The sequence below is a fragment of the Triticum urartu genome, chromosome 1 (assembly GCF_003073215.2).
Source record: "Triticum urartu cultivar G1812 chromosome 1, Tu2.1, whole genome shotgun sequence".
NCBI classification, from domain to species: Eukaryota; Viridiplantae; Streptophyta; class Magnoliopsida; order Poales; family Poaceae; genus Triticum; species Triticum urartu.
In genome coordinates, this window is record NC_053022.1 from 254966 (window position 1) to 276114 (window position 21149).

Sequence of the window (21149 nt, forward strand, 5' to 3'; positions counted from 1 at the left end):
TAGATGCTTTTGTTTTTCTATAAGAAGTTATTTTTTTGCAAAATGTAGCTGACAATTTAGTTGAAATGCTTTGGTAGGTGGTACAAGTATTTAGTTTGCAAGTGCTAAGTTAATCCCAATTAAATTTGCCACTTGTCCTTTTAATCAGTTATCTTAGGCAATAGGGGCCAAATTAGATGAAATGTGCCTTGGTAGGTGGTACCTTGATTTGGTAGATAACTTATTACAGATCTTAGGATTATAACTTTGGTAGGGGCCAAATAGTTTTTTCGGCAATAGGTGCCCCTGAAATGCTTTCGTAGGTGATACCTTGTCATCTTATAGGTTACTAGATGTTAGGATTATAATTGTCCATCAAATTGCTTCTCGCGGAAGAATCTGTTCATCTAGAGATATTCTAGAAGGTGTTAGTAATCTAATCGAGAACTTGTTGTCTATGAGTCTTGTTGGCTGATTTGACATTTGCCTACTAGCTATTGGTTCTGTTATAGAAGGTATTAGTAAGTTAATTGAGAGCTTGTTTTTTACCTTTTGGGATCGGGTTCCACTATGAAAATATAATTGCAGAAGAACCAAAAATATCACAAGCTATTGTTTTTCTTTCCTGGGAAGTGGATTGTTAATCCTTTCCTCATATTGCTTTAGGAAAATAGCGCCACCACCACCACCATGTCAACTGTGCAAGTCAAGGTGCGCCAACAGCCTTGCAACTGGCAAGTTGTTCGGCATCTACTTCCAGCCGAGTTTTCGTCATGCGGAGGTAAGAAATTGTATGAAATGTAACAACTATTTTATTTTTAGTGTCAGCATTACTGCATTGTGTCATTTTGTTTTTTTACACAGATCGTCCCATGCCATGTGAGGTTGAAATTCAACAAGCTGACAGGAGACACTGTGACATTTGAGGCTCATGGGGCCGTACACTATAGAGGTTGAGAAAGGACGCAATATGTCGCAGATTGGAGGAGATGGATGGGCCCGTTTCCTCGCCCACATGCGTCTTACTGGTGGTGAGTTGATCAGCTTCTCCTTTAGAGCAGAAAGGCCCAAGCTGGCTGTCATTTATATCATCCTGGTGGAATATGATGAAGATGACGAAGATGATGAAGATAATGAGGACCCACTCGATGAAGATGATGAGGACCCACTTATAAAGCCATCGTAGCTCAAAGAATGAGGTTGAGCGAGGAGGAGGTGTGCAACCTATGAGACATAATTCTGCCACGTGATGACTTTGTAGGGGTGCCATTGGTGACCCGCCTGACAAGTACCATGGTCGATCGGCATGATATGGTATGTTATACATACAAATGCAAATTACCGATGATATGCTTAGTGTAGAGTCGAATGATATGTTGTGTGGAATCTAGTCAATGATATGCTTTAGTGTAGAGTCCGATCACATGCTTATTAGTGTAGAATCCAAGGAACTATTAATAGTGTAGATAATCCATATATACTTATTAGTAGAGTTCATGCTTAGTACAAATGTGTAGTACTGTGTCTTTTGATAGTGTAGACGTCTATACTTAATAGAAATATATTTGAGAAAGTATGTGCGAGGATATTTATTAATTGATATGTTTTTCTTATTCAGAAATTGCCAAAGAGCCTATCTGTGAGTTGTGGTATCGACCCTGATGAAGAAGGCTCAGCTGGACTACGCCTTACCGCAAGGGGCTCCGTCATCACCTGTACTTACCGCATGGACACGGACAGTCGCACGCACTTAAACTTGGTTGGGTGGAAGAGATTCCTCGTTGGCAAGAATCTTCGTGTTGGACAGGCCATCCTAATTACTATCAGGAACACCCACTGCCCAGGCTTGCGGATGATGATCATCGTTGATATCGTCTAGAACTAAATATGTGTGTGTGGCTATATCATCTAGAACTACATATGATGATCGTCATCGATATCATCTAGAACTACATATGATGATCGTCGTCGATATCACCTTGTACTGCTTGAGGATGCATGTTGACTATATATGAAATTGTTATCTAGTACTCCCTCCATTCCAAATTGCTCGTCGTGGTTTTAGTTCAAATTTGAAATAAAACCACCACGAGTAATTTGGAACGGAGGGAATACTACCCAATACCTATAATGCTTTATGAAATTGATATCTAGTAGTCGCTAGTATCTGGAAATTGCAGTTTTATTGAAACTGAAGCGGGGTAGAAAGCGAGGGAAAATGATGAAAGATATAGCAGCGCGGGGCTAGGAAAGCGCTACAACTAACTATTAGTAGCGCGTTCTGGAAAAGCGCTGCTGTTATAGTCAGTATTAGTAGCGCGGGTACAGACCGTGCTACTACTAACTGTTAGTTGTAGCGCCGTAGTAGTAGTGCGGCTGCCCGCGCTACTACTAGGGTTTTCCCTAGTAGTGATTATCTTTATATAACTTCTGCAAACTACTTTATATAACTTCAGCTAACTATTTCAGAAGTTCGTGGCAACGCACGGGCATTGTACTAGTAAGTATAATTTTTCTTTATTTTATTGTAACGCATGGGCGTTCAACTAGTAGTAGTACATGTCGAATATCTGAAACATATATTTGGGCATAAAATTGGCTGATCTGCAGTATCCTTGGCTCATCTACAACCTGTCATGGTTGGACCACACTAGGTAGCTCATGTTTAGATTACATTTGCAATTTTACATTGCTACAGAACACCTATAACCAGCCATTCTGATCTGAAACACCTGGCTTCAGAAATCATGAATAATCTTCTGCAAAGAAAAGTATGTCCCACTTGCAGCAACCAAGGAACCAAGAATGATAATAATGACCATGAGCGCAACCTCAGCCCTGCTGCAGCTTGCCGTACCAAAGATTTTGAGGTAGCAGATACATGGGAGCAGCATCGAAGCCATGACAATGAGGAGCGAGCCGACGAGCGCCATGAGGTCAGCGAAGAAGGGGATTGTGAGGGCTATGATGACTGTGCTGATGACAATGAAGGTTCTGACCAGTATGTGGACGAACCTCTGATTGCTAGCAAGCAGCTTCTCTTCGATCGCCGTGGCGACAGGAGTCACCATCAGAGCGTACTTTGAGAACGGGTTGATTAGCGCCGTGTAGATTGCTAGCTTGGAGCTGAGCTTGCCTTCCGGGAGGTTCAGGGTGAACTGAGATTCAACATCGTCGCCGTACATGAGGTAGCCGAGTATAGCCACGGATCCGAAGTTGAGGGTAGATACAACGAAGCATACAACTAGTACCTATCCATGGACACCGGGCAGACAAACAAGATCATGAGTCAGGGCCGTGGAGTATAGAAAAGTGTTAGGTGGTCACTGTCAAAAGTATTTTTTTTTCCAGTATCACATTTTTCTGGCTGAAGCACTTATTGGTGCGTATCAGACGAATTTCACATTAAAAGGCGACCATAAATATAAAAATTTAGGTATGTTCTTATTGGCAAACATTGAAATTATAGGGTACTCATTACCTTGGAGAACTTGTTCTTTTCGTGCATGGAATTGCACAATGTTGGGAATACGGGATGGCCGCCGTAGCAGAAAATGTAGAGACCCAGAGCAGTTGGCAGGCCGCTGAAGTTCAGCACGGTTCCTTTCCCCTGAAACCCGACGCCGTCGACCACCGCGGCCCAGAGTAGGCAGAACACCAGCACGACGGACGCGAGCACACCACTGGCTGACACGTAGGCGAGCACGCCGAGGTTCCTGAGCCATGTCGTGGGCAAGATCACAATGCCCGCGAGCACGACGAACAGGTGCTTGCCCGAGATCAGGAGCCCGGCCCCTAGGTTGAGGCTTGTGCCCGGGAACAGCTTGTCCAGGTTGTCCCCCTCCAATATCAAAAACCCGATGGCAACGAGGTAGAGCTCGACGTACATGATCGCCGACACGGCGAACCGTCCTTTGGCACCAAACGCAAGCGCGCCGATCTCCGGGTAGCCGAGCACGTCCGAAGATGCGCCCATGCACTTCTGCAGTAGCTGGCCGGTGTAGCAGCAGACCATGGAAACGAAGAGAAGAAGCAGCAGGCTCGACCACCCTCCCTCCGCCAGCGCGTAAGGGATGGACAGAAGGCCGACACCTGAAAACAAAATCAATCAATCAATTTTTTTTTACGCAAACCAAATCAAAGAAGTTGCCCGGTACGACACTGTAAAAAAAAAAACCAGTATCCGACTAATGTCAGTTTATTGGGCATGGCAAACCGAACATTTTTCATGGTAAACTCTGTTCAAGTATAATCCGTCTCGGTTCTTTTTTTGCCAGGAAATTGCCATGCTTACAAAACTAAAATCATCATCCTTACGTCCATATAAATTGCCATGAAAATCATTGGGTTGGCCATGTCAAAAAGACTAACTATTTTTGGCCTTGAGAAAAAAACCTGAATCAAATGGGAAAAACAGACTCACCGGAGAGGGCGTTGAGGCCATTGAAGCAGGTTCGCAGGAACGTAGTCCCGCCGGCCTCCGGCGAGGACTGTGCTTCGTGGTCGTGCGCCGGCGCTCCACCAATGACCATCTTATCTTACCCCTAGGCGATGACTCCGTGCGATGGATGGAACAGAGATGGGCATATATAGCGCACAAGGTTGTGTGGCATCAGTATACCTGTTACGTTGGCTTTTTCTGCTTGGCCTTAGTAGTTGGTGCGTGAAGCGTTGTCACCGCGTATACTGCGGCTGCCACGTCGACGTCGGCGTTGCTCACTTTTAACCATGGTTTTGGGTACCGAGCGGAATATTCGGATAGCGCCTGGTAACCGCGTTTCTCGCCACCCCACGAGAAACCTTTGTACCGAGCGAATATTTTTGAATTTTTTCGAAATTTTTGAATTTAAACACCGATAGTTAAGTTAGATAGGCTAGAAACTCACAAAGCATAGGCAGGTAGGTCTGGCGTACTGGTTAGCTGGGCCGCCTAATTAAGTTACCTGTGGTTGCGGGTTAGAGTCACAAAGCTGTTCATTTTATTTTTTAAAAAAATTAGGAAAAAAGGAAGATGCTGTGAAGGTGATTAGATCTAGCAACCTCAAGACAGGGGGAAATACGCACAACACCTAGCCACTTCGCCACACGACGGTTGATGATAAAATGGAGTCCAGGCCTAATCTATCGTATATTTAAGAAAACTGAATTCAAAATTCAAATTTGAACTTCGTCCGAAATTTTTCCAAGATTTCACGGATACCACGGTAATCGAGAATTTCGGTGCCCTGGGAGAAAAAAACATACACTTGGGATCCAAATCCTTGCTTTTAACCGCTGGGATCGTCATCATTTTGCGGTCGGGCCCTTGAAAACATGTAGACGTTCACCCAATGTCGTTACCCTTCATATTCCTTTGTGCTCATCGATCAGATGCTACGCTAGGCGTACTCTCGCAAAAAAATATTCCACGGAAAGTTGAGTGCATTGCCATCGGCAGCGATGGGTGATCGGTGCACCCCAGTACATAGGATGAAATTTGGGTGCCATGCTGGAACCGCAAATTTCAGCAATTTCACTCGCTAGGTACACAACTACACTATTAGGGAAAACCTTAATAGTAGCGCGGGTTTTAAGGCTATCAGCAGTATGGGCAGCCGCGCTATCAATAAGGCGCTACAGCTAACTGTTATTTGTAGCGCGGTTTGCACCTGAGCTACTATTATTGACTATATCAGCAACGTTTTTCCAGAACACGCTACTATTAGTTAGTTGTAGCGGTTTCCTAGCCCCGCGCTACAGCTATGTGTTTCATCATTTTTCCCCGCTTCTTACCCAATTTCAGTTTCAATAAACTGCAATTTTCAGATACTAGGTACTACTAGATATCAATTTCATAAAGCATTATAGGTACTAGGTAGTACTATCTCCGTTCCAAATTACTCGATAACGATCATCATATGCATCCTCAAGTAGTACAAGGTGATATCGATGATGATCATCATATATAGTTCTAGATGATATCGACGACGACAATCATATGTAGTTCTACATGATATCAACGACGATCATCATATGCAGTTCTAGATGATATAGCCACACACACATATATAGTTCTAGATGATATCGACGACGATCATCATCCTGAAGCCTGGGCGGTGGGTGTTCCTGATAGTAATTAGGATGGCTTGTCCAACACGAAGATTCTTGCCAACGAGGAATCTCTTCCACCCAACCGAGTTTAAGTGTGTGCGACCGTCTGTGTCCATGCGGCAAGTACAGGTGGTGATGGAGCCCCTTGCGGTAAGGCGTAGTCCAGCTGAGCCTTCTTCATCAAGCTCGATACCGCAACTCACAGATAGGTTCTTTAGCAATTTCTGAATAAGAAAAACATATCAATTAATAAATAGCCTTGCACATACTATTGCAAATATATTTCTATTAAGTATACATTTCTACACTATAAAAAGACACAGTACTACGCATTTGTACTAATTAAGCATGAATTCTACTAATAAGTATACATGGATTATCTACACTATTAATAGTTCCTTGGATTCTACACTAATAAGCATGTGATCAGACTCTACACTAAAGCATATCATCGACTAGATTCCACAAAGCATATCATTGGACTCTACACTAAGCATATCATCGGATTCACTAAGCATATCATCGGATAATTTGCATTTGTAAGTATAACAATAAAGCATATACATATCATCAAATTATTACACTCAGTATAACATACCATTTCATGCCGATCGACCATCGTACTTGTCAGGCGGGTCACGAATGGCACCCCGACAAAGTCATCACATGGCGGAATTATGTCCCATAGGTTGAACATCTCCTCCTCGCTCAGTCTCATTCTTTCAGCTACGATGGCTTCATGAAGTGGGTTCTCATCATCTTCCTCGAGTGGGTCCTCATTATATTCATCATCTTCGTCATCTTCATCAGCTTCCACCAGGTTGAGATAAATGACAACCAGTTTGGGTCTATCTGCTCTGAAGGAGAAACTGATCAACTCACCACCATTAGGACGCATGCGGGCGAGGAAACAGGTCCATCCATATCCTCCAATCTGTGACATATTACGTCCTTTCTCGACCTCCATAGTGTACGCCCCCCAGGAGCTTCAAATGTCACAGTGTCTCCTGTCAGCTTGTTGAATTTCAACCTCACATTGCATGGGACAATCTGCGTAAAAAAAACAAAATGACACAATGCAGTAATGCCAACACTAAAAATAAAATAGTTGTTACATTTCATAGAATTTCTTACCGCCGCGTGATGAAAACTCGGCTAGAAGTAGATGCCGAACAGCTTGCCAGTTGCAAGGCTGTTGGCGCACCTTGATTTGCACAGTCGACATGGTGGTGGTGGTGGCGCCATTTTCCTAAAGCAATATGAGCAAAGGATTAACGATCCACTTCACAGGAAAGAAAAACCGTAGTATGTGATATTTTTGGTTCTTCTTCAGTAATATTTTCATAGTGGAACCCGATCCCAAAAAGTAAACAACAAGTTGTCAATTAACTTACTAACACCTTCTATAATAGAACCAACAACTAGCAGGCCAATGCCAAATTAGCCAACAAGACTCACAGACAACAAGTTCTCAATTAGCTTACTAACACCTTCTAGAATATCTCTAGATGAAGAGATTCTTCCGCGAAAAGCAATTTCAGGGGCACCTATTGCCAAAAAAACTATTTGTCCTCTACCAAAGGTATAATCCTAAGATCTGTAATAAGTTATCTACAAAATCAAGGTACCACCTATCAAGACACATTTCATCTACTTTGGCCCCTATTTGCCTAAGATAACTGATTAAGAAAACAAGTAGAAAATTTAATTGGAATTAACTTAGCACTTGCAAACTAAATACGTGTACCACCTACCAAAGCATTTCAACTAAATTGGCACCTACATTTTGCAAAAAATAACTTATTATAGAAAAACAAAAGCATCTAGTTATCCACATGAAATTCGTAAGCCCTCGCTGCATCTAGGTAGGGCAACCCTCAGGGGGTGCTGAAGAGGAGGGGGGATGGCATGGTGACCTCGGTCGGGGGTGCTGACGAGGGGAAGGTCGGTGACTTTCCTATGAGAGGGGGCGAAGACAGCGACCGACGAGGGGATCGAGGACAGTCGGCCAAAGGCGCCCGGCCAGATCTCGCGGGCGGCGATAGAGTGGGCGGCGAGAGGGTGGAGGAGCAGCTAGCAGAGGGGCGGCGAGAGGGGGGAAGAGCATTACCTGCGGCGGTGGTGGTGTTGGCGCGCGGTGGCGGAGGAGAAACCCTAACCGCAGCTGCCGGCGTCGGGCGGAGGGGGACGATTAAGAGATGAGCGTGCGGGAGCCGGGTAGCAGAAGCGTGGGTACAGGGAGCTCGCTACTGCTAAGCCCAATATCAGTAGCGCTTTGTCCTAAAAAAACGCTACTGCTAAGGCTACATGTAAAAACATCAAAAATATACATTGGTCATCATTGACCTTTTTGTGTAGAATCTAAATAGTCAATATGAATCCTCACCGTACCTGTATAGGTATAGGTGAAGATTCATATTGCAGCCACGAATCCTACACAGACAGTTCAATGAAGACCAAGTGCTTGAGATAGTTTGAGAAGCAACATATTTAAGGTGGTAAACACCTTGTTCGCTTAGCAGTATGAGACTAAAATTAATTAGTTGCAAGAGGGGATGATACTTAGCAGCTGCGAGGTTTAAAGAAAAACGCTGCTACTAAGTACTTTAGCAGTAGCGCGTCCAGGAGAAGGGAGCTACTATTATATCTAGCCTGAAGGCAACACCGTGGCAATTGTAGTAGTAGCGCTCGTTTCATCTAGAGCACTACTGCTACTAGGCTATTAGTAGCGCAGTCTTCTGAAGCTCGCTACTGCTAATTACCAGTAGCGTTTGTTTTTAAACCTCGCTGCTGCTAAGATTCTGTGTATACGGTTTTCCCAAGTGGTGCTAGGTGAAAATGTGATACTTCTTTTTGGATTAAGCTATGGCTTAGGGTTTCCCTCTATCTTGTAATTCGATTTCCTGGATTACGTCAGTGTTTAGGGTTTAGGGTTTCTCTTGTCCAAATGCCTAATTTTTTTAATTTTTTCATCTTACAATGAGGCATTTACTCAAAACCACCACATTTGGTGCTAGCACAATAACCAGTAACACTTTTTGGATAGGGCATGAGGAACTATCATCGGCAGATAAGCTCACGAAAACAACTGATCTGATGGGTTGGGCCCAGGTGTCAGGTCGATGCGGCGAAAACTAATTCATGTCAATATTTGACCTGCTACGGAGGATGGCCACCCCACATATTTCTTCTCCTTCCACAATCCTTCCTTGCCGCAGCTGATCCTAAAGAGAGCACGCGAGCACGTTGATGGGAAACAACCTTTGGGAAAAAAGGTAGGAGGCGCTGGTAGAGGCAAGCGGCGGCCGTCGCACCACGCGCGGATCCGGTCCTTCGCCAAGACTGTTGCCCCCTGCTAGGCATGGAGGAGCCAAGGTGGTGGGCTATCCGTGGGCGGCCAACAAGATGGTGAACCGGGCTCCACCGTGACGCGTCTGACGGATTTATGCCAGCACAGTCTGCGCCGAGGGCTCCGTCTGTGTGAAGATCCAAGACACAACCGCTTGTGCTTGGAGGCATCTCGAGGCCTAGCACCTCGTCGGGTGCAACGGTCATGAGTGTGCTTTGGCATGGGAGCCAGCTCCGTTGCTAGAGGTCATTCATTTGCCGCGCTCCATGCCGAGCACCATGGCTAGGCTGCTCGCCCAGCGTCGTGTGCACGACGGAGAGCAGGGGAGGCTCCACTTGGTGTCCTTGATGGTGTGCTGTCCGCGGGCGGCCACCGGGTTATGCTTTCGCGCCAACCTACTCTTCTCCAACGGCGAGCACAATGACGACCATAGCCCAGAACCTGCTTGCTGAAATGCCCATAAAAAGGGGATAGTAGTAAAAAAAAAAAGGGAAATAAAGAACCATTCATGTCATTTACGGATGAAACCCTTGGCCACCACAACCATTTATACATGGAGAAATGCCAAATCGGCCAATAGGTGGCCAACCGGCCAAAACCACTGTTTTCTTCAGCTTATCATCCAATCAGTTATCTTCTCTAGTCGTTAGTTGCATATACTGTGGTTCCTTGTGCTCAGTCCGAAAACTTGTACTAAGGTGTTACACTTACCTTAGATATGGTGACCCCTGGTAAATAACTCTCTTTCAGCGTGCTAGGCCTCGAGATGTTTATGCATCAAAATAAAAACATAGGATAGTAATGTTTGGCAAACCAAAATAAAAATATGGGAACATATAACATTCGGATCTTGACAAAAACCCACAAACAAAACTAAACACTACTTTCGTAAATACTGGGAGATCGGCATGCTGTACACATTCGTGCCATTCTTTCAAACATCTAAATACACGTGAGTCCATGAGTTACTACAATCATCATCAGTTTGCAAATACATGATTTCTTCGTGCAAGCTAATTCTATATTATCCAAGTGCAATCGCTGAAAAGTTTACACACTGAATATAAAAATCACAATGACTTTCTATGTTTTTTGTCCCGATTAATTTACTCACATCCACTCTTGATTCTCTAGCAATTGTAATCATGAAATTAATCAAGTGGAGAAAAAAGGAAAAAAAATTCTACAATTAGCAAACAGTTACTATTATATACAAACTTACACATATTATTAGTATGATTTCTCTAACCCAATAGATCAAGCGGAAGTATTTTCAAATAAACTAATTATTATACATATCAGATGCATCACATTGAATGATGATGTCATGATATGCACACAACTTTCGAAAGTACTATAAAACAACACTGGATTATGTAATAGCAACAAAGTAAAATTAACTGGGTGGTGACTAATATAATGATTTTTTGTAATAGCATATATATCTTGGTGAACTGAAAACCTAAAAGAAGTTTGAGAAATATATTTTTCTTGAACTTGCAACTAAACGCATGTATATTCTTATTATAAACAGAGACGAAAAGCATTGGATTAAAAGTACATGTCGCCTTGCTTTGTAAATCCAAGAAATTACAATCTAAAGTAATTATGTAAAACCTTCACCAGCAGACACCTACTCCTGAGTGAAAAGGTAGCAATAGCTTCTATCGCTTTTTTTTTGTGAATCAGCTTCTATCGACAGATTGCTATAAATTATATTTTTGCCGTGCAATGTAGATGATTATTGGGAGGGAACAAATGGGATTTTGCCAACGAATTTATTCTCAATAATTCCATGATATGGATAATATAAAATTATTAGTTTAGTAATTAATGGCTAAGTAGAACGTACATCTCTACATGTGATTTTGGTGTGGGAAACTAATTTTCTAGTAAAAAAGGTAACCACATCGGCATATTATAGATGAGAGGCTAGAAGGGTTTCTTCATGAACAAATATACCTCTCTTTGCATCATGGAATTCTGACATTATGGAGAAACTAAAAATTTAAGAGATTACACCATAAACTCATCTCAACAAATTATAATACGAAGCTTCCGGTCCTATTTAGAGAATGGAAACATGTACGTGCTAGTGAGTCCACTATTGTTCCGTTTTTCTCCTAGCCATGTGTTTCATCAAAACAATTTTTTTCAGGGATGATGATTGGAGAGCAAATGCCATTACTTCAAATATATATGATCATACTAAGGGTGCAATTAGTATCATCCAAGCTAAGTATTTCCAGTTCAAATGGCAAGTTCAATTTTTTTTAGGAAAGGAAATATATATCTGATGAGAGGCTATATCTAGTCGTTATAAGCAACAACAACTCTTATTATAGTCTTCGGGACACAAACAACCATTTTAAATTTTGGAGAAGCTAAAACAAAGAGCTATCAACATGTGTACCGTATCAAGTACAAAGGAGAAATTTTCTCCAAAGACTATCTAGTCCCTCCGTTCCATAATATAAGATCGGTTTGCAAGCTAAATGATCTTATATTATGGGACGGAAGGAGTACTTATGTACCATGCAATCTACCCATGAAGCACTACATATGTTCCTGCGGCCATCGAGGGATTTCTCGTGTGTGTGTGTCCGTCAGCGCATTTATTTTCTGGCCGGCTGGCCGCTGTATATGTGGTGCATGGGTTTTGGCGTCACGCAGGAGATAGATTTAGGTATCTTGGGACTACGCCTTCGACAACGGCAAGTTCAAACTGCAGATCTATTCCTTAAATGTCCTCACCTTTGAATTGAAAATTTGGTCATGACTTCTATTCTCAATCGCTCTACATGATGCAATCTTCTCTCCCCGATGTCCCACAAACCTTATATGTTACGGGCCCTGCATGTTACCAAACAGAAAAAAAAGGTTTATCAGACCGGGATTCAGGAATCTTTGGATAACGCCTTTGATGACAGAGAGATCGATCTACAGATTCTACAGCTGTACCCCTCACATCTCGTCGTCGTACAATTTAAAAATTGACCATGACTTCTAATTTCGATCTCTCTACATGATGCAATCACCTCTCCCGGATGTCTTTGTGGCAGATCGCCCTGGCTACCCCAATCAACATCACATCCCTACCCGTTTCCCAACGCTGCTGCAAATTCATCAGCCTCCCTGCTTTCCTCCAAGTCGCCCTCTCCTGTTGTGAGCAGAAACGTTAACGCAATCACTGCATGCGACCAGAGACTTCAATGAACGGTTTGATGATTCGACAGACAGTCTAAGAGGCTGGCGATAATCCTTTTATCCATCCGCCATATTATCAGTAATGGTTCACCTATTTATTTTCCCATGCCCTTCCGATACAGCTTAATTAGGCCCATCTACTGCGGTGCCAACTGAAGCAGCAGCCATATCACTGGCAGATGAAGAAGTAAAAATCATCTTATAGGTTAACAAAAAGCTATCAACATGTGTACTGAAGTACAAAGGAGAAATTTTCTCCTAAGATTATATACTTATGTATCTAGGCTATGTAATCTACCCATGAAAGCTATGTAAAAATCATCTTATAGATTAACAAAAAGCTATCAACATGTGTACTGTAAGTACAAAGGAGAAATTTTCTCCTAAGACTATATACTTATATATCTAGACTACACAGAAAACACAATGTCTATTGCGTACCTGTGGCCATCAAGGGATTCCTCGTGTGTGTGTGTGTGTGTGTGTGTGTGTGTGGGCACACTCACCCATGACTATGAGCACATTTGTTTTCTGGACGGATGACCTCGGTGTATGTGCTGCATGTGTTTTGGCGTTGTTTCCCGCAGCTATACGATTAATCGAAGGAAGTCAGGTTTCTTCGCTGTCTCGCTTCCGTCAGAAGTAGTCTGTGACACAGGTTATGCTAACAAAGACGGCCTCTCCACCTTGCTCCAGACCTCCAGTATAACGCGAAACAATCAGAGGATGGCCGGAGGACTGGACTCTCATCCTCGATGGATTGAGAAGGACGCGGGATATAGACCAATTGGAGTCAGGCCCGAGGATTATATTCTCGTCTCAGCAAGATCAAAGAGGAAACAGAGATGTCGGGGTGATAGTACAGGAGGAGGGACCAGCGGCGGATCATGGATGACTGGAGGAGGGGAGATGAGAGAGGCGAAAGAAGACGCATCAGCCATGGCCGTGAGGGTCAGATGCAGATGCGTTAGTACAATTTCTTTATGTTGGAGTGGAACTGAATTGGAGGACTACATACCGTATATGTCTAGGACTGTTACCACGGTTGTAGATTTCACGTGAACCAGCGATTTAGCATCTGAAGAATAAATTGAAGTCTCTATTTAGTGTTGGTATATAGATTGGATTAATCTATACCATAATAATTTGGTCCCACCGAATTAACGGCTCGTAAAATCTAATTAATGTGAGAATTTCTAGAGAGCGTTATATAGATTGGATTAATCTGCACTGTTATAGTTCGGTCCCACCAGGTTAACGATTCGTAAAATCTAATTAACGTGGGAATTTTTAGGGAGTCACAAATTAGTATAGGTATAGATAGATAGATAGATAGATAGATTTCTTCGCACGAGAGCTTATTTCCTAGAGGGAATAATAAATGTTATTATTTATTTTCACATTGGTAATTAATTTTTCTTTCTCTATAATTGCAATGCTTCTCCGGTCTACATATAAAGGAGATTCGAAGGAAAACCCACTTTTATGTGTGGAATAATAACCACCAAGTTGGTTCCTAGTCTGGTCTGTATAATATTGTTCCCTTGATCATGGTAATGGTTAAGGAAACAAGGATGTCAACAACATTGGAAACAAATTATTGGAATAAAAATGATGTTGAACATATCCAACTGAGTCATATACTATGAGACTATATCGTCACAAGTTATTAGTATTATCACACATATGTTAACATAGGCATAATTTCTTTCACCATAAGAGTATCAAGTACATTGATACCATACGATGTGCTTTGTCTTCACTCGATATTAATTCATGTAGGCGTAGCGTCGTTACTAAAACTGGTAGATCTCGGGCAGGCAGTCCCGAGCTCTGGATCTCAGATCGATGTGTAACAGGAGACGAATGAGACGATGTGTTACCTAGGTTCGGGCCTTCTCAAAGAGGTAAAACCCTACGTCCTTCTTTTTATTGTATTGATGATGATGTATCGAGTACCAAATTGATCTATCTCGAGATCATATGTTTTAAAACCTAAGGTAGGTGATTGCGGTTATGAATTTCTCTCCATGGACTAAACTCTGCACCTTATATAGATGTCGGGGGTAACTAGGGTTAGACATGGTTGGTTGCCAACTAGGGATAACCACGCTGATGGTTGGCGCAGTCCTTGAAGTACATGCCAAGTCTTCGGCAGAGTCGACCTTGATCACAAAAGGGTTCGAGGCTTCCGAAGTCCTTCCTTGAGAGACCGGTGGGCTGTGAATTGGGCCCATGGACTGTGGCCCAACTACTCCCTCCGTTCCAAAATATTTGTTTTTTTAGAGATTTTAAATGGACTATCAGATACAGATGCATATAGACATATTTTAGAGTGTAGATTCATTTATTTTGCTTCCTATGTAGTCATTTGTTGAAATCTCTAGAAAGACAAATATTTAGAAACAAAGGGAGTAGGTTGGTACCACCTAGTGCAGGACACTGCGAGTAGCCCCTGAACTTTTCTTCTAAGCCGGAGACAACAATCCTCTTCAGACGGTTCAACATCGGCTTGGGGTGTTCAGCTTTTTTTTAGAAAAGGAGGATGACCCCCGCCTCTGCATCTGGACGATGCATACGGCCATTTTATTAATTATTCTCACAAGACCTTACAAAGTCATACAACAGTAAGACTAAAGCCGTCGTCTAAGCAACAAACTGTCGCTACACCTATCCAGTTGATGAAGGGGCGCAGATAGCCTGGGCCTAACACCAAACAGACATCGCAGCCAAGCCTAACATCTAAGATCTGAGACCCCAACCTAGCCACTTGACGGTTCTGGGGCACATACTGGTCCGGCGTGCTCTCAGAGGCTGCCGCCGCCAACTACCACTGCTCCATCTTCAGAACTGTACTGATGCATCAACCTTGCTCGGTCCAGCTATCATCGACGCCACCACGGCGCCCAACGACACCTCCTCCCTGCGGGCAAACAGCCGTACATGTGGCGGTCGCCACTGATACACCTTAGCGCCATGCTGCCACGTACCACCAGCCGACACAGCTTGAAGCCCTTGGAGGATTTGTCGTGCGTAGCACCTGCCAACCAGGCATGACCAAGCGTAGCACCTGTCGGTCAGGCATGACTTGACATCTCCACCGAAGCTCCGTGCAAGACGAAGCCGCTCCACCTCCTGCCTCTGACTTCCAGCGCTGCTCCACAAAACGACGCTCCCAAGAGAGAAACGACACCGCGGTGTCGCCATCGTCCGGTCTGGAACACCAGATCCTAGAGTTTCCCCTGGAACAATACGAGTGGGTCGACGGTAGTCACATGACGATGCCTTCATCAAGGTAATGACGTGGAACGCCACCATCGCCCGCCGTCGGCTCGGTTTTCACCGGCAACTACGTCCTTTAAGAAACCGCCCTCCGGCCGCCTTGTGTAATCAGGTATTTGCAATGTTCGAAGACTTGAGATAACTTAGCCTCGAATGCCAGCCACATAGGTGTGAACAATGCTTATGGCCTGACAACTTTATCGAAGCGTCACCACCTATACCAAGGCGGGTCAGTTACCATTACTTGAATCGCGACACGAGTCGGTTTTCTCATTGTCAGATCTCATCAAGGGAGAGATTGTGCTCCATGTTTCGGGGGATATCATCAAGATTTCGTTTTAACCCACGCACATAAGGGCATCTCCAGCCGTTGTGCCCCCTAGGAGGCGTTTTTTCGGCCTCCTGGGGAGGCCCTGGCGAAATTTTTGGTACTGGGGGCATGTCGTCTCCCAGCCGTCCTCCCATAGGTGTTCATATTTTCTTCTTTTTTTCAATTTCAGTGTCCGGTCATTCCAACAAACACCTTTTGGGCATGCCCACCACACCGGACTCGAGCTCGCCGCCGACGACCCTAGGCCACCCCGTCCATCCTCCTCCGCCATGGGCATCGGTGGCACCGGCGTTCTGCTATGCGTGGAAGGCCGCCGCCAGCCGTGCCCGTGCGAGGCAGTACGAGCCTCCACGCGAGCTAGCTAGCTCCGTTGGATGGTATGGCATCCCACGCGAGCTAGCTATCTAGCTTCGCTGCATGGTGGGTGCCGGCCCGTTCATGGCGACCCACGCGAGCTAGCAGCGCCGCGCCACGCCTGGCCCGGCCTCAACTCGCCGCGCGCAGCCACGTCCGGCCTCACCCTAGCCGCGACTCCATGGCGCGCGCCTACGAGGTGCAGCGGTGCGAGCTAGCGTGACAATCTCCGGCGCGCTGTCGACCCATGCATCCGCAGCGACGAGCTTGCGAATAGGGCATGCCATGCGGGCGCGCCCGAACGGACTCGCCTCGCGCCCCGCGCCCGGCATGTGCTGCTGCAGCCGTCGGCCTCGCGCTCGTGCCCGCGCCCAACATGTGCTGCAGCCGTCGGCCTCGCTTCCACGCCCAGGCCACGCCACCCCGACTCGGCGAGCGGCGACAGGGGCGACATGGCGTGGAGCTGGAAGATGAGCTGCGCTCGAACTCGAGGATGGCACGCTCATCAGCGAGCTCCGTCCCGGCGAGCAGGGCACGGTGGCGTGGGCGTCCGCCTCCGCCCCGGCCACACGCAGACGTCGGCCACCGCACAGGCAAGCGGCGGGTGCGAGCGTCGGCCACGCCGCCTCCCCGTGCAGCTCGGCGTGCAAAGTATGCGGCTCAATGTGTGTGCGTGGGGTAGGCAGAAGGAAAGAGACAAGAGAGGAGAGAGAGGAGAGGAGAGAGAGGGGGTGGGTGGCTGACATGGGCCAATTTGGTTGGTTAAAACAAAGCGCCGGTGCCCCCAGAAGCCCCCCAGTTGCCTGGGTGTGGGCTGGGCTCGCCGGCTGTAACTTCTGCTTTTACCGGCGAAAAATGAAGTCTTGGGGGCCTGAGTGGGGCATTTTTTGCCCGCCGGCGCTCAAAAAGTGGCCTGGGGAGGCTTCTCGGGGGCGCGGCTGGAGATGCCCTAATGGCATCCAGGATTAGGATGGGGCAATTTCCATGGCGCGACAAGTGGGACTCTTGGCCTTTCATAGACCCACAAAAGCAAAGGGCAGTAGTTCCACCTTCCCCACACTTCCATTCCCTTGCCATTGTGGACAACCTCCATAGCTCTATTGCCCAGATCCATCCCAAGCTCTTGCCTATTGTCCATGTCAAAACCGGCGGATCTTGGCTAGGGGGTCTAGAGATGTGGGTGTAGAATGAATGGGGGACAAGGGATGAAGAACACGGTGTTCACCCAGGTTCAGGCCCTCTCAAGGAGGTAAAACCCTACGTCCTGCTTCATTGTATTTGACGTCTATGGTATGATTACATAGTCGATCTACCTTGAGATCACACAAGCTAAGCCCTAGGTTGATGAGGGATTGGATGTTGTTCTAGCCCTGAAGACTAAAACCCTTTGGTTTATATAGACACCAGTAGGGTTAGGGTACATATAGTCGGTTACAACAAAGGAAAGATCGCGCTAAATCTTGACTTGGGGGGCACACCACGGCTCTGAAGATCTCCTATCCGGTCATAGGTCCACGCCCTAGATTGGCTCCATAGTAGCCTATCAGTCCGGCCCATAAGGAATGATCTGGCGGCCCAAGGACCCCTTAATCCAGGACTCCCTCAGTAGCCCTGGAACTAGTATCCAATGCTAGGGTTTAAGATGGGCATCCGCATATCACCTAGTCTTCGGCTTGCGAGGCGAGTTTTCCACGTTGTCGTGTGCGTGCTCGGAGTTGAGTGGTGTCCGGAATCCAGATTATTGGCTTTGCTTAGCGTAAAGGCCAAAGTGCCCCAAATGTGAGTAGTTTCCTCGTGTGACAACTTTTTGGTGAAGGGTCGCGTCCAGTCATAACACCGAACGGTTGGAAGTTCTTGATACGCGCCTCGAGGCCGCCCCTCCATTGGCATGTCTCATCATGGCAGAGATCATGCCACATTTTTGGGGGGATATGATCAATGATTACGATTGTCCCACCCGCGCATAACATCGCGAGTATATCAGGAACTGGAAAGGCCCACGGCAGGGAAAAAGGAACCCTTGGCTTCTCCGCGGCCTATAAATAGGGGAACAACTACAGTTACTATATTATGCCTTCTTCCACCTCCCGCTGTTGCCTTTCCAATCTCGAGAGCTCCAGTGTCCTTCCTTAATCCTCTGCGGCGAATCCCTTCCCAGCTCTTCCCTACCTTTAGCCAATGCCGGATCTGGTGCCAACAGCAAGTCAGAAGCCTCCACTGTCACCAAACACGACATCGAGGAGCTGAAGCGATTCGACTACTTATCGGCCGACATCGCCCACCGGGCCCCCGAGGAGGGTCAGGTCATCCCCACATCCAAGCCAGGTGAAAGGGTAGTATTCTGCCCTCACTTTATCCGGGGGTTGGGATTTCTTCTGCACCCCTTCGTTCGGGGTTTGGTGTTCTTTTATGGGCTGGACTTCTGTAACACCCTCGATGCGACTATAGCTCCCACGTGTCGAGGCACGACTTGAGACATAATCGCATTGAAGGCATATGTCGGAAGTTAGGCAATCTTCACAACATCCCATGTAATATAAATTATAAAGGGGAGATAACATAGTTGGCTTACGCTCGCCACGTCAATCAAGTACATAAATAACATTACATCATCCAAACACTCATGGCCCGACTATGGCGCCAAAATAAAAGATAACCCAACAAGCGACACGGTCCCGATCACCCCCAACTGGGCACCAATACTGATCATCGGGAAAGGAAACATAGTAACGTTGAGAGTCTTCGTCGAACTCCCACTTGAGCTCAAGCGCGTCTCTTGGAGCGGAGTCATTAGGCCCTGCATCTGGTGTAATAGTAATCTATGAGCCACAGGGACTCAGCAATCTCGCACCCTCGCGATCAAGACTATTTAAGCTTAAAGGTATGGCAAGGTAAAATATGTGGAGCTGCAGCAAGCGACTAGCAAATATGGTGGCTAACTTATTCGCAAAAGAGAGCGAGAAGAGGAGGCAAAGTGCGAGTGAGAAACTAGAGAGCAACCTACGCAAACATTACTCCAACACCGTGTCCACTTCCCGGACTCCGCCGAGAAGAGGCCATCACGGTAACACACTCATTTGATTCATTTTAATTAAATTAAGGTTCAAGTTATCTACAACCGGATATTAACAAATTCCCATCTGCCCATAACCGCGGCCACGGCTTTCGAAAGTTCAAATCCCTGCAGGGGAGTCCCAACTTAGCCCATGACAAGCTCTCACGGTCAACGAAGGAATAGACCTCCTCCCAAGACGTTCCGATCAGACTCGGTATCTCGGTTCTTCAAGACACTTCGACAGGTTAAAACAAGACCAGCAACACTACCCGAATGTGCAGACAAATCCCGATAGGAGCTGCACATATCTCGTTCTCAGGGCACACTCAGATGAGACATCCTACGAGTAAAACCAACCCTCAAGTTCCCCCGAGGTGGCCCCGCAGTCTACTCGGTCGGACCAACACTCACAGGAGCACTGGCCCAGGGGGGTTTAAAATAAGATGACCCTCGGGCTCCGGAAACCCAAGGGAAAAAGAGGCTAGGTGGAAAAAGGTAAAACCAAGGTTGGGCATTGCTGGAAAAGCTTTATTCAAGGCGAACTATCAAGGGGTTCCCATTATAACCCAACCGCGTAAGGAACGCAAAATCCGGGAACATAACACCGATATGACGGAAACTAGGGCGGCAAGAGTGGAACAAAACACTAGGCGAGAGGCCGAGCCTTCCGCCCTTTACCAAGTATATAGATGCATTAAGATAACATGGCAATATAATGATATCCCCAACAAGTAATAAATGTTCCAACAAGGAACGGCCTCCAATCTTCACCTGCAACTAGCAACGCTATAAGAGGGGCTGAGCAAAGCGGTAAGCTAGCCAATCAACGGTTTGCTAGGACATGGTGTGTTAGAGGTTTGACATGGCAATTTGGGAGGCTTGAAAGCAAGTGGTAGGCATCGTAGCATTGGCATAGCAAAAGAGCGAGCAAACTAGCATAGCAAAGATAGTAGTGATTTCGAGGGTATGATCATCTTGCCTGCACAGTTGTCAGAGTTGACTGGATCCTCGAAAGCAAACTCAACGGGCTCCTCGTTAGCAAACTCGTCTCCCGGCTCTACCCAAACAAGACAAACAAACAACAAGGGCACAATCAACCACGTGCAAGGACCAAACAAGACGATGCAAAGATGATATGCTATGCGGGATGCGATGCGGGATGCATATGCAGGATGTGACAAGGGATGCATGAACCTGGCCTCAACTTGGGAACCCAAGTGTGCCACTGGAAATATGAGATGAAATCGCTTGAAAACGATATAAAGAACGCCGGAATCGGAGTTACGGTTTGGAAATGGCAAGCGATTCAAATATGACACCGGTCTGCGATTTACAGCAAGTAGCCATCTAAATGCAATGAGATGAACATGCTACAGCACCCAAACATGACAACAAAATGCATGGCAGGGATGCATTCAAGATACTTAACAAAAGTCTAGCACTGAGCTACGGCCAATTCATCCATTAATAGGTTCAAACAAGCATGGCAAAAATGCATATGA

The 21149-nt window shown here is 45.8% G+C and overlaps 1 protein-coding gene across 1 annotated transcript; it reads right to left on the reverse strand.

Annotated features, from left to right (window-relative positions):
* Positions 1-2717: 2717 nt before the first annotated feature.
* Positions 2718-4511, reverse strand: LOC125540761 (amino acid transporter AVT1I-like). The gene is made up of 3 exons (XM_048704329.1): positions 4403-4511; positions 3461-4071; positions 2718-3230 (listed from the first exon to the last, which is right to left on the reverse strand). Exons 1-3 carry the CDS (start codon positions 4509-4511, stop codon positions 2718-2720), a joined length of 1233 nt encoding a protein of 410 aa, XP_048560286.1.
* Positions 4512-21149: the final 16638 nt, after the last annotated feature.

What these genes read in the sequence shown, in the direction of transcription:
- LOC125540761 (XM_048704329.1), bottom strand. Translation starts at nt 4,511, where the DNA reads ATGGTCATTGGTGGAGCGCCGGCGCACGACCACGAAGCACAGTCCTCG. An exon ending in TGGCCTCAACGCCCTCTCCG is followed by an intron (nt 4,072 to 4,402) that starts GTGAGTCTGTTT and finishes TTTTGTTTTCAG; the next exon opens with GTGTCGGCCTTCTGTCCATC. An exon ending in AAAAGAACAAGTTCTCCAAG is followed by an intron (nt 3,231 to 3,460) that starts GTAATGAGTACC and finishes GTCCATGGATAG; the next exon opens with GTACTAGTTGTATGCTTCGT.